The sequence below is a fragment of the Denticeps clupeoides genome, chromosome 4, assembly GCF_900700375.1.
Source record: "Denticeps clupeoides chromosome 4, fDenClu1.1, whole genome shotgun sequence".
NCBI lineage: Eukaryota > Metazoa > Chordata > Actinopteri > Clupeiformes > Denticipitidae > Denticeps > Denticeps clupeoides.
The window spans coordinates 28,448,178-28,462,102 of NC_041710.1; the positions used below are offsets into that span (position 1 = coordinate 28,448,178).

The 13,925-nt window shown below is 42.1% G+C and overlaps 1 protein-coding gene across 1 annotated transcript; it reads left to right on the forward strand.

Annotated features, from left to right (window-relative positions):
• Nucleotides 1-5,388: 5,388 nt before the first annotated feature.
• On the forward strand, nt 5,389-13,373 carry LOC114788556 (RPA-related protein RADX). Its single transcript, XM_028977230.1, has 15 exons — nt 5,389-5,988; nt 6,351-6,502; nt 6,824-6,995; nt 7,387-7,489; nt 8,201-8,292; nt 8,373-8,489; nt 8,708-8,803; nt 9,050-9,223; nt 9,863-9,978; nt 11,107-11,177; nt 11,335-11,391; nt 11,462-11,505; nt 12,486-12,797; nt 12,889-13,041; nt 13,151-13,373. The coding sequence occupies exons 1-15, from the start codon at nt 5,424-5,426 to the stop codon at nt 13,273-13,275; spliced, it is 2,349 nt and encodes a 782-aa protein (XP_028833063.1). The 5' UTR covers nt 5,389-5,423; the 3' UTR covers nt 13,276-13,373.
• The last annotated feature ends 552 nt before the right edge of the window (nt 13,374-13,925 follow it).

Here is a 13,925-nt window from a genome sequence, read left to right on the forward strand (position 1 = left end):
CCGTCCCGATGGATCCATGAGAAAGCAAATACTGCTCTACTGGCGAGTCTCTTTCTCAGACCCCTGTGACTTATGAGAATACCTTACATCTATCGCTGTTATCACATGGTAGTTTCCCCTTTTTGACAGACTGACTACTGTTTGTTGCACCGCCTCATATTTCCTCCCATTAGAAGCGCCGTTTTATACATTTCATGCTCTCTGCAAGCAGGACGTGTGAATTTGTTGAGCCTCTCATGACTCTCACCAACCCAATTCCCTCAGAAATTAATTTATTTGGTGCACATAAAATTATTGTTTTTTTTTTATTTATTTCATTTGTTTAATCTGCTTGATGTTTTTAATCCCCCCCATACATAGGGGTGAAATTTTATTTACTGAGCTTTCGTTTCTTTTCTCAGAGTCAGAGCTTTTTATATTAGAAACTGCATTCAATGGTGAATCCGTGAGGGCCCACATGCCCTGATAAGATTTATTAAATGCCAGTGTTTGTGAGTTGTGCTTTGCATCCATCATTTCCCTGCCATGCATTCCTGACCATTTTCCGTGTCTTTCATTGACAGTCATTCCAAAATCAGGTCGTGACTGCAAATCTGTGAAAAAAATCATTTTTCTTTGAAGTTCATTCATTCACTCATGTCTCACCAGATAATGTTTTGCATCTTTTATTTTCATACAAAATGGACCAGATTACTGTTCATTTTACGTGATAACCAATTAACTTATTTTGGTCATGTCCATAGCAGAGATGGGGACTCAAGTCTGAGACTCAAACTCAAGTCACACAAACACTTTAGACTTGGACGTTGTGACCAGAGTCACTCTGACAATACGCTTAACGTCACGCCACAGAATTCAAATCAACACTGATCACCCGCGCTGTCATGTCTCGGGGACAGAGGGGGGAAGGAGGCACAGGAGTGATGCATAATTATGACAAATACAAACACAGCACGAGTTTGTTATAATAAATTGTTATAATAAACACAAAGTCCACATCATTGCGGCAGCATTGTCCTGCTGCCATGTCTTCCCTTTTACAGGGCTTTTACAGCTTTTTAGGATTTGTGGATTTTATAGCTTTCTGTAAAACCTATTGGTGTATTCTGATGGATGTAGTGACATATAATAACATTTTTTTTGTGTAAATAAAATAAGTCATTGCGAGGAATCCAATAAAAATATGCACTAACATGACCAATAAAAAATTGCATAGTCTACTGCAAAAATGGTCTAAAAATGTTGCAGCATTGCAGTTAACATAAAATGTATGTAGTAAAGCATGTAGTAAATTTACTTGAGGCTTGACTTTACTGTCTGGTCACATGCATTCTTCTAAATATATTATTTATTCATTTCATTCAAGCTTTGCTTTTTGTCCCTTGTATAACTGTGTCAGCTTGTTCTCTTTCTAACCCAAATACATTTCAAAATGCCAATTAATATCAACGGCGTGGCGCTTCTTTGATTATGTGGGTGTCAGCAGGATGCTTCATGACCTTTTGAAGTGTTAACTACTTGTCTTGCATGTTTACTGTACCGACTTTGATAGATACAAAAAAATTCTGCTTCAAATAATTATTTTTCCCACTGCTCGCACATTGTATGGTGCATACCATAGGTGCATACATTGTATGGCCAGAAGGTTGCCGGTTCGAATCCCGATCCGCCAAGGTGCCACTGAGGTGCCACTGAGCAAAGCACCGTCCCCACACACTGCTCCCCGGGCGCCTGTCATGGCTGCCCACTGCTCACCAAGGGTGATGGGTTAAAATCAGTGGACACATTTCGTTGTGTCACTGTGCGCTGTGCTGCAGTTTTTCACAATGGCAATCACTGATGAAGGCTAAAACTCAGATTCAACATTTGTTGGTATTTCACACTTAAAAGTTAGTGGACTTACTGCTAATAAACGGCTATAGCTAATAAACCATCTTCCTTTGGGAAACTGATTAATTCAGCCCAATCATTCACTTCAGATCCAGTCAGTGCTGTTTGTCAAACCTCTTCTGCCCCCTGGTGCACTTGTGCAACCATGACTATGCTTCCATGACAACACAAAGCACCCCATTATTTATAGTGTTGACAAAACCTTGAAAAAGGTTCCCAAACTTCAAATGGGAGACGTAAAAGAGGCAGTTTCCATTCTGCTTTACAGCCTTTGACAGCAGAAACACATAAAAGCACGAAGCTCAGCCTTGTGGCTGAGACAGTAGTCTTTGGATGGTAGTTTTCATCGACAAGATTCACTTCCCATGAAGGCTTGTAGGAAACATGCATGATACTTTATTATGTTCCAACTTTAAACAGTTTCAGGTGAGTTGCCAGGGGAAATAAACTTGGTGAAAAATGAATGAATGAAAAAAATTTAAAACATGAAAGTCATGGATTAAATGCATTTTAGATAAGAACTGCATTTTATTCCATGCACGTTGGAATTGATTATGTTACTGCTGGATTCACATTGTTGCAGAGCAATTTCACAAAATGACATCCTTCACAATACTTACTTGACATACAATACCCTGCCCCAAAGCGCTCATCACATTAGTAAAAGTGAAGTGATTGTCATTGTGAAACACTGCAGCACAGCACATGGTGACACAAAGAAATGTGTCCTCTGCTGGTAGTAGCCTAGTGGGTAACACACTCGCCTATGAACCAGAAGATTCAGGTTCGAACCCCACTTACTACCATCAGAGCAGGACACTTAACCCGGGGGGACTGTCCCTGTAACTACTAATTGTAAATCGCTCTGGATAAGGGCGTCTGATAAATGCTGTAAAAAAAAATACTTTTTTTTTTACTGGTTTGAACGGGATTCAAACCAGTAACCTTCTGATTACAGGGCCACTTCATTAACCGCTAGGCCACCACTGCCTCAAATGGGAAATTTCCACAACCTTTCCCTGATCGGGAATCAAACTCATCCCAACAGTTCAACACCCACAGTCATAATATTGGCAATCAATAGCAAAATACATCCAGTATTGGTCAGCATGGATTCAAATTCCAGAGCAGATTTTTTTATACATCTTAGTTTTCAATGAATCATAATGAAAATGTTAATCATTAATCATGTTAAGATGTGTTAATATTAGTGTAGCTGCATTTTGTTGTCTTTCTGTCTGTGATGTGCCTGCGTCTGGCAGCATGTTATTTCAGGGGTGAAGATTTTATTTTTTAAGTTTGTCTAAAAAAATGTCCATCTGTGGTGGTGGTAGTAGCCTAGCGGGTAACACACTCGACTATGAACCAGAATACCCAGGTTCAAATCCCACTTACTACCATTGTGTCCCTGAGCAAGACACTTAACCCTGAGTGTCTGCAGGGGGGACTGTCCCTGTAACTACTGATTGTAAGTCGCTCTGGATAGGGGCGTCTGAAAAATGCCATAAATGTAAATGTAAATCTGAGCCTCTTTCCCACTGCTGCCTCTGTCACTGTTTCATTAAAGCTTGTAATCCAAAATGCCCTGTATTATTAGTTATTTTTGTTTTGTCAATTCACCGTCCCAATTGTCATGCAAATTCTTACTTTTTAAGTTCATTTATTTAGCTTTTAATGCTTAGTTGCTCATTTTCTGTTATGTTTCAACAGGTTCGCTCTCATTTCTTTTGAAAGTCCATTGTTTAAGCTCAGGGGTTCAATTATCAAGGACCTAGGATTGAAGTCAACGTGATTGCTTTAACGAAAAGAAGGCCTTCCAAAACCATGTTTGATTGAAGGTTCAGCTCTCTCTTTCTCTTTCATCACCCCTCACCGAGAGACTTGAGAGTCAAGCATCCTTTCCATAACAAAGCCTCACCTTGCTCTGAGGGATCCTCGGCAGTTGACGCTTTTAAGAAGCTCTCAGTCAGGACTTCAAATGAGCAGAGATTGAAGTCAAGGCATATAACTGCTGTGAGAACCAGTGTGACTCCACTGATATTCACTGGGCTTCAGAGAAAAGAAGATTTAACTAAATCTGCCACGGAAGATGTGTTTGTTTTTCACTGGATAGAAACACATTTCTTTGCATTTTAAATGGTTGTGACACTTCCTCAATGTCTGGTTTAGCTAATAATTCATGACCATCAAAAAAGCATTAATACAGGTAAGCATCTATCTGCAACAGAGTGTGTGAGTTGGAACAGATCTACAGGACTATCAGATGCACACATGCATGCACATAACACAGTTCAGCAAATCATTTCTCAAGTCCTTTTACAAAAGGCAGCTTTTATTTGACAATAAAAATGTCGGCGTAGAAAAAAAAGCGTGGATATATAAGGGGACTTCCTACATTCTGTGATTGTGGTTTCAGTAGATCATCACACAAAAAAGTATTTACTATTATCACTATGAAAAATAAAATACATGTAGTTGAACGACCAGCTATTTCTCCCAACTGCTGTCAACATTTGATTAAGTTCAAATTTCATTTGTCACATACACAGTCATACACAGTATGATATACAGTGAAATGCAACTGCTACAGACCAGATTATTGCAAATATTCCAAGTAAACAATGAACCAATATCCAAATATTGCAAACATAACCAAATATTACACTTTTATGCCTTTAACCTAAAACATAAAATATGTGTAACAGGTAGGGTGAAGGTGTGCAAATAGGTGGAGTAAAGGCAAAGTATAACAAGGTAAACGTGCAAGGATAAAAATAGTTAAAAAATAAATTAAAAGTTTGTGCAAGGAATTCTAGGGGAATTGAGTTCAGAAGTGATTGAGAGTGAAAGTGAAGTGATTGTCACATGTGATACACAGCAGCACACGGTGAGCACAGTGAAATTTATCCTCTGCATTTAACCCATCACCCTTGGTGAGCAGTGGGAAGCCATGACAGGCGCCAAGGGAGCAGTGTGTGGGGACGGTGCTTTGCTCGGTGGCACCTCGGCAGATCAGGATTCGAACCGGCAACCTTCTGATTACGGGGCCGCTTCCTCAACCGCTAGGCCACCACTGCCCCACTGGAGTGTATTAGAGCTCTATATAGTGTTGTGGTTGTTGAGAGCTCGAATAGCCTGTGGGAAGAAGCTCCTCCTCATTCTCTCTGTGTTGGACTTCAGGGAGCAGAAGCACTTCCCTGATCGCAGCAGAGAGAAGAGTCCATTGCTGGGGTGGCTGAGGTCCTTCACAATCTTGGTTTGGATTAAAGGTCAGGGAGCTTGGTAATATTTGATTGCAGTAAACCTTTGGTCACATGGTGGACAAACTATAGATGGAATACAGCATGTAAAGTGTAGGTTTAATAGCACAATGCATATTAAATAGTGTACTGGATTGAGCACATTTCTTCTAAAATCCTCATAACAAAGTTGAGCGTGGATTTAGCAGAACTGGGCCAAACCTCTAGGTGGCGATAGAGCGCGTTCTCAGCTGCGACCCCGCCGCACACAAACGAGCGCGAAAATGGTCCAACATGGCGGCTGCCCCGAAACCAAAACAACCGCCCAGCTGTGCTCTGCAGAGGACTCTGCGGAAAGGACCGGCCCGAAACCGAACCTGCCGACAGATACTTTACGTACTGTCCGTCCAGCGCTACGCCAAAGACGCTCACTTCGGCGTGTTTTTCCCGGGAAGCGTCGACTGCTCCGAGAGCCTGTTTGACGCGACTCTGTGCGACGGAGACTGTAAGATCCGCGTCTCCGTCGACCCCCGGCTGAACAAGCTGATCTTCGCGAATCAGCTGCGCTCCGGCAGCGCCGTCAACAACGCTGAGTTCCTGCTGGAGGAGGACGCGGAGGAGGGCGGCCGCGACGTCCTCCTCGTCGGCCTGGAGGTCGACTTGTCGCTAGGCAACGACGCCGCGCTGCGCGCACTCTCCGGGGTCAACGTCAGGTCACTGCCCTGGTTCGGCGGCGAACCGAATCTCCTGCCGCTTCGAGCACGGAGGAGCACGTACCTGCCGCTGTGGAACGACTACGACTTCACCGGAGATGCGTGGCGTGACCGTCCCCCCGAGAGTGGGGGCGACCGGAGTCGGGGTGAGACCAGCTGGGAGAAAAGGTGGCATCTGACCATAACTCGATCAAATGAATGAATCAGTTTTCAAATGAAGTTTTTTTATATGTGTATACACAAATATATGTGTATATACACACTAAACTATACTAACTAAAACTTAAATATTGTTCAGGTAAAAAGTAAAACTTTTCTGTACAATGAACAGGATATAACTGGACGACATCCTGTAGGATGCTTGTAAGGGTTCAAGTGTCTTGCTCAGGGACATAATGGTATTAAGTGGGGCTTTTAACATGCCTTTTGGCAGGGCGGCATAGATTAATATGCATTATGAAGGCCTGGGGTAAATATCATGTACTCACACATGTACATTTTTCTTGAGGCTCTCGCTCTGCAGTCTCCCTGCGGGATGTGAGGGAGTGCTTCCTCAATGAAAGACCACGGCGCCCTGGATACCTGCGTGTTAAGATCCTGCACAAATCCAGACTGATGCATTATGGAAAAGTAGAGCAAAACCTCACATGTCCGTATAAGGTACATCTCATTTCACAGATACGAGTATCCGTGTAATTTATGAACAGATTCACAACACTAATTATATTAGTGTTTTAATAAATATTTTGAATCGTACTGATTTTGTGGACAGAACAACAGAAATATTTTCTCAGATAATGAACCCCAGCTTTCTTTGACAGCATATGGAAACCACACCCACCTAAAGGAGGCCATGTACACTGTCTAATTGCCTTGTGGGACCTACACAATATGTGGCAGATGGTCTTAATAATGTGGCTAATCATGGCATGCATTTATGTGTTGTGTTTTGTTTTTTTTTTTGTTTTTTTTTTCTTTCAGGCTGAGTTGCTGGTAGCAGATGCATCTGCGAGTGTGTGTGTGGTGCTGTGGAACACACTGTGTTTAGAGTGGTACCGATACCTGCAGCCCGGCATGGTGGTCCGCCTCAACAGATTTAAAGTGCGCGAGAGCTACAGCCATCGCACTGGCCGGAGCACACAGCCTGACATCGGTATCCCAATTCAACACATACACACAGGAGTGATGAGTTTATGGAATTTAAAGGTCCCCCATCATGAAAACTGTGACACGACTTCCTGTTTTGTCCCACTCAACTTCTAAATGCCCACTAACCTTCTATAGGCCGCTGTTCTCGTCCCGCCGCTCTGCTCCTCATTAGCATTTAAAGCTACAGGAACTGAATCGGTGCATACTGGGAAATCTCATTGTGTGACTGGCTCAAAGTGGCTGTAATCTTCGGCTGAATTTCGTAACGAGACGTCAGATACAGTATTAGGGGAGCGATAAGGCCGATATAAAATCCAAAAAAGTTAATGTCAGGGGACCTTTAAACACTGTGGACTTGTGTTAATCTTATTTCTTTCCTTGTCTCTTGATTTTAGAGATCAGTCTGAACTCCTCCCACCCCTGTGCCGTTATCTCCGTTATTTCGTCTGTTCCCCCTGAGTGGTGCCTACCTGTCGTGCCTCACAACTTTCTCAGCAGGTAAACCTTTACAACCAGCACATTCTGATCTCTATTTGATCTTTGATATTTAATTTAGAGCCCTATGGACTATGATAGACGTATAGATTGGAGAGTGTTTGCTTTACAGACACAGAAGATCTGTATCTTGGATGATCTGTCATTATTTCTGACAGCCAGAAAATTAACTTTTATGATGGTCTTATAAATAGAGTTTAAAATGGAAGGAGTAAATAAGTGATAATTGGCTGCTTTCACACATTTACATTTACAGCATTTATCAGACACCCTTATCCAGAGCGACTTACAATCAGTAGTTACAGGGACAGTCTCCCTGGAGCAACTTAGGGTTAAGTGTCTTGCTCAGGGACACAATGGTAGTAAGTGGGATTCGAACCCGGGTCTTCTGGTTCACAAGCAAGTGTGTTAACCACTCCATGTTTTAGTAGATGTAACACCCAGAAAACAGAACAGAAAAAACAGAAACATCCATCCTGACAACGCTGAGCGCAATGTCCCATTTCCTGCCGTCCTTTTGCCTTTATCTTCAGTTTCTTTGCTCAAAGTAAACCTTGTTATCAACATGCTATCAACGAACATCCCAAACACCCTCTATCAAGCAAGCAGATAGATTTTTACAGGTTTTATTTTTGTCAAATGTGTCTCATATTGAGAAACAAAAGTGTCCCTCTCCAATTTCTGAATGTATGCTTTCCTTTATTTTTAATCCAGGAAGGAGCTCATGGATTGTCCCCATGGCACCGTCTGTGACGTGGTTGGCCTAGTTCTCTTTGTAGGGCGACCAGAACGCATCAGGAACAAAGGTCAGATTTGAGAGATGTTAAAAGCACAATTAAAAGCACATGGCAGTGTTTGTTGACCTCATATGGGCAACAATTGACAGATGGCAAGATGGATCAGTACAGGTGGATTCGATTGGAGGATGGGACCTCAGACCAGCCAATCATGGTGAAGCTTTTCTCCACATCTCAGCCAGAAGTTCAGAGTGGGATCCATCCCAGTAGGTTGAGAAGTTTGCCCTGTTATGTACTTGCTGCATCCCTCTTGTTTCAATAAGGAATTTCAATACAAATCTCATTGGGATTGACTGATTCGCTTTATCGGTTGTTTAGGAGTGGTACCTGTAGAGGGTGCTAGCTGCTTTTATGCAATTGTAACACCTGTAGAATTCCTGGTTTAAAAGAATGTGTAATGCACACTTGATCCTCTCTCTCACAGTGGCAGTGTTTGTCTGCACAAGGGTCCAGCTGAAGAAGGAGTCACCCCCTTTTCAGTATCTAACAAACACTCATCAAACACAGGTCTATTGCACAGGTATTCCTTCACAGCGCATACGTTACACAAGGCATATGCACTACATTGAACAAAAAACTACAAAAACAATCTTATTTTATATGAGCATCTTTTGCTAGTCTAATGCTTGTTTAGCTTATCATAAGTCTTTACTTATACAGGGAATTGGGAGAAATATTGTTGCAAGAATATCATGATATTATAATATAATGTTGAAGCCCAGGTGTAGGTCAGTACAGTAAAAATCTGAGCGGTGTGTGTCTGCAGGTACTGGTTGCTCTCTTGTAACACCCTTCAAAGGAATCCGTCCCTTCAAACAGTTCCTCCAATGGCTGCGCCAGGCAGATGAGAGAGACAAGTTGAACCGTTCTGTGATTGGTGGACAGTTTGTTTACCCACCTGCTCCTGCATCACTCCGAGCCTTTATGGATGAAAAAAGAGGTGATTTGATTTTTCTTAATTAATGCAGGTTTGTGTGATGTTTGTCATAGCTGGTAAGTAGAGGGTTTCACACAAAAAGTACAATTCTTTCTTCTAATAAATGCATTTAAATATACAGTATGAAGATCAACACACTATAAACTGTGCATCAGACAATTAAGATCTTATTCACAAACATAATACATAATCCACATACAGAGTATGAACAAGACAACACAATATACATAAAGTACCATAAAAAATAATGTGTGCGAGTGACCCATGTAGTATTACACACAGGATGTGGAACAGGCTGTAATAACTCCCCACCATGGCACAGCAGGGCAAGGACTAACACAACAAATGTGAAATCAGCTGACCACCTTTCCATGTACAAGTCTAGATTTCAATCACTAGTTGCTTCAGCCCTACCAAAACCGCTACATGTGTTACACCGGTTGATGGTAGTGTAGCAAACCTGTCAGATTTAAACCTACACTCATCTGAGCCCACTGTTATATTGCAATAGTTAATGTAGTTGATAGTTATAGCTAGTACTAGTTATTTTACTATTGTGATTTAAGCCGAATGGTGTGTCCCTGTTGTTACAGCTGTCGTGTGTGTGTGTGTGTGTGTGTGTGTGTGTGTGTGTGTATCCAGGGCAGCCATGTCTGAGTAGTGGAGAGGAACTGAAACTGCTGTGTGAAAGACTTCAGTACAGAGAGACTCAGAGTTTCTGCATCCAGTGTACTGTTACTGCTGTACATTACCACCAGGTATGGACCTGAATCCTACACACACTACACAAAATCAGTCCGTTTGGTAAAAAATAAAACAACGAAAAATTTAATCGTGATAAATTTGATATCTTGAAACATGATATTCTTCACTTTTGCTCAATTTGCCAGTTGCTTGTTTTGTCATTGGCAGCTCCTCTCCTCTGGGACGCAAAATCTGTGTCAGTCCAGGAGTTGCCAGCCTCATAACATGGCTCCTGTCTGCAAATCTGTGGGACCTTTGGACCTTTTTACTTGATTGTTTTATATTTGACCACCCAGCAAAATCTTTATTATGTATAGTCATTGTATATCTTTATTATGCCGTGGTTTGCTATCTGTTCTAAGGTCTTTTGAAAAGTACATCACTTATTTTTTAATGCATAAAAACATGGGATTCACTTTGTCTTTGATAAGAATGCAGTAGGCTAGCTTTCTGAGATGAAGAGATTATTGGATTCCTTTCCTCCTTCAGCCTTTCGTGCTGTAACTGGTGTAGCTGGTGGAAGCTGATAATTTCATTTATTTGCACATCTGCTAAAAAGGAGTATGCATGGGCTGCCCAATAGAATACCAACACTATTCTTATTCTCCTGGGAAATCAGCATCAAATTAAACTGGTCCACTGTCATGATATATTGCTTTGCTGAAAAGATTTGGGTTTTTTTTTAGCTGAAGACGTTTTAGTCCAGGTCCTCCCGGACTGGGATGTGGTAAAGTAGGAATTGTCTGGATAGTTTTTGTGAGAACTTGTCTAAACATTTCTGTAAATTTCATCTTGTAATCCATCCTATTCCCAGACATTTTAGTTTGCAACTCTGTTGCAACTCTTTAAAAATCCACACGTTGGCGTAGGCCTCATTCAGTGCTATTTACTGCAGTTACTCAACTCAAACAAAGCCGGTACTTCAGTTAGTCTAATTGGGAGCTATTTAAAACCATATGCTGCAAGTGTCTGTCGTGTTTGCACAGACGGTGGTTTCTTGATGGGGAAGATTAAGGTAGACCAGTATCTTATTCTGTTGGTTTACAGGTAGAGCACATTTGGAGCTGTTTAACCAGATCCTGGGACATGCCTTTACGCCATTACGCCTCCTGTTCAGGTTTTGCACACTGTGTCTCTTTCAGGGTGAAGGGAGGGAACCTGGCCCTTTTTCTACCACCTCCCCACGTAGCCCCATAACACCACTTAAAGTAAGGTGTGTGTTTTTGTTGGTTTTTTTTTTGTGCGGGGGTTCTTTTGTGTGTCTTTGCTCATTTGTTTGGGGTAAAGATTGTGTAATACAAGCTCTGTGTAGGCAGTGTGTGTATGCTTTCTTGTAATGACAATTGTCTGCGTGTGTTTACATTCTTCAGGTCACCAAAAGCTCTCAAGAGAACAAATCCCATCACTTCTGCATCCCCAAGGAAAAGGTGAAAACTTTTTTGTGTGTCTCTGTGTGTGTTCCAAGTGCTCGTTTAAACTTTTTTCTTTCCCCTGCAGATTGCGCTTCCCTTCTTCTGGTCCTGACGACAGTATAGAGAATGGTAAGAAACATGAACTGATTTAAATATGAATTATGATATACAGTATTAAAGTGTGTTGAGTGCACCTCTCGTGTCTCAGCTGTAACAGCTGGGCTAGTTTGTGTTGTTCGGAAATGTTAATTTCTTCTTTTAAAGGTTATGTGTGTGTCTCAGTTAGCGGTCGGTGTCCCATTTGAAGAGCTAATGCGTCACAGCTGTTCTCAGTCTACAAGTGTTGCCTTCTTTTGTCAAGCTGAGATGGACTCTTCCAATGGCTCCTTTTTTTGTCCAGCCTAAGCCATGATTCGTTGCAAAAAACAAAAAACGGTCCTCTTGGCAAAGTGATATGATACATGGAACATTTGGCTATCAGAGTCTGTGAGGTGTAGGTTTTTCTTTTGAGAAAAACCGTCACACTGCGTCTAATGCTCATTTCACTAATGTAGCTGTGTCATAGGTTTGATGCCAAAATACATTAAGGTGTGTGTGTGTGTGTGTGTGTGTGTGTGTTATTTACATGATGTCCCCGTGCTTGTGTGGGTTCTGCAGGTTTGCCGGTTTCATCCCACCAAAGGCATGTGCACTAGGCAACTCTAAGTTCTCCTTAGTTATAGGCGGATAAGAGAATGGTGTGTGTGTGTGCTGTCACCACACCATGGATGAGCCTGTGCCCAGTGTGATGGGAAATAGTCAGTGAGTGACACGAGCTTGTAAGAATTAGACCCCCGGAGTCACATCTTTTGTTTTGTCCACTTTGCGTACCTCTGTACTTCCCTGATTAACATTAGTGTAGTTATGTTCATCTACACACACACACCCTCTGTTTTACTTTCACTTTTTGTTTGAGTTTGTATTGTTTGAATTAAACCCCTGCTTTGTTTGTGAAAATGGAATCAGACAGATGAAGTTTAGACATAAAACCGCATGATTATTGCGCCTTTACTGTACTGTAAACTCATGTGTAATGTGAATTGTGTATGTGTGTTCTTTGTGTTTGTTAGATTCATCTCTCTTTGAAGGTGCACTGGAATTCTTACTTGGGGAAGAAGTGGACATAGATGAAGATGAGGAGGAGGATGATGATGCTGCCAGTTTTGTTACTGCTCATACCAACCCTCATTGCACTAGTTTTGGTCTCTCGTGCGTTGGCATGGAGACCGTTCCAAGGCAGTTCCTTTACCAAAGACGACACGTTCAGGCCAATGCCGTGGGTCTGCAACCCAATAGCTTCCATAAGGTTCTTCCTTATGAGGAACTAGAGACATTTAGCCATGCCCGGTTCTATAAAGGTCACTACTTGCTGGAACTCAAAGGTACAAACATGTACTATGTGTAACTACACCTATGTAATAAAACCTACGCCTAATCCTACTCCTGAACACATTTTTGTGTCTGTGCTCGCAGTTCTCTCTGATGGATTGCTGATAAACACACTCTTCCTTCCCGCCTCTCCGGGTAATGACCACTGGATGCCACTCTCTCTAATACATGGTAACACCTGGGAGAGCATCCTATCACATGGTGGCTTCTCCCCAGAGGCCCCACCCCCTAGTCCAGGTAAGCAGAAGGGAAAAATGCAAATACCAAGTAGGCTTAAACGTTTCTTCATATTTGCAGTGACGTTTTGCAGAGAGGAAGGTGAATGATGATAATGCTTCTGTCACAGCGGACTTGATGGCTACCAAGGCTCAGCTGACCAATCAGAAGCTGGTGTGCATCTTGGATGTGTGTGTTTTGGATGGAAGCAGAGTGGAGTTAGTTTTGAGCCGGGCCTTTCCCCTACGTGAATGAAGACACAACTGCTTGTTCTCTTGTGTGGTATCTTGTAATGTACATATCATTTGCTGTAAATATCATGTTTGTAAAGAACTATTTATTTGACTTTGAAAGTGTCAAACTAGTTGTGTTTTTTTTTTTTGTTTTTTTTTATGCAGTAATCCATCTTTTTCCCCAGAATTCAATATCCCATTCACACTTTTCTGATTACTGCCCTTTCTGCATTCCCGGAAATGAGGCCGTTTTATTTTTGCTCACTGTCATCCTCTGGTCACAAGTCCCAAAATGAGTGCTGGCCTGACATTTCTGTCTTTATCTTGAAGCCTGGTTATGAATGTACAGTGTGAGTAACAGCGATAGCAGGACATGTTGTCTGAAATGACCTCAGTGGAAATTGAGTTGTAATCAATATTCCTTCGGTTCTTCATGCAAGCACAGCTCTCGCCCATCAAGGTTAACAAGCTTATCTCGTCCATTTGGGGGGGGGGGGGGTTGGTGAGCGAGCGAGCCACATGGACTCTGTAAGCTGATGTGGTATTTTTGTAATAAACTCCTAATCTGCTGCTGAGGTGGCTGAGGCAGGGCATCGCGCTTGTTTTTCCCCAACGCAGCAACTCGGAGGCACAGGCGCACCGTACACACTGCCGACGTTCACTAATATGGGG

Coding starts and splice junctions, on each gene's coding strand:
- LOC114788556 (XM_028977230.1), top strand. CDS start 5,424: ATGGCGGCTGCCCCGAAACCAAAACAACCGCCCAGCTGTGCTCTGCAG. Junction 8,490..8,707: donor TCAGAGTGGGATCCATCCCA/GTAGGTTGAGAA, acceptor TCTCTCTCACAG/TGGCAGTGTTTGTCTGCACA. Junction 11,506..12,485: donor TGACGACAGTATAGAGAATG/GTAAGAAACATG, acceptor TGTGTTTGTTAG/ATTCATCTCTCTTTGAAGGT.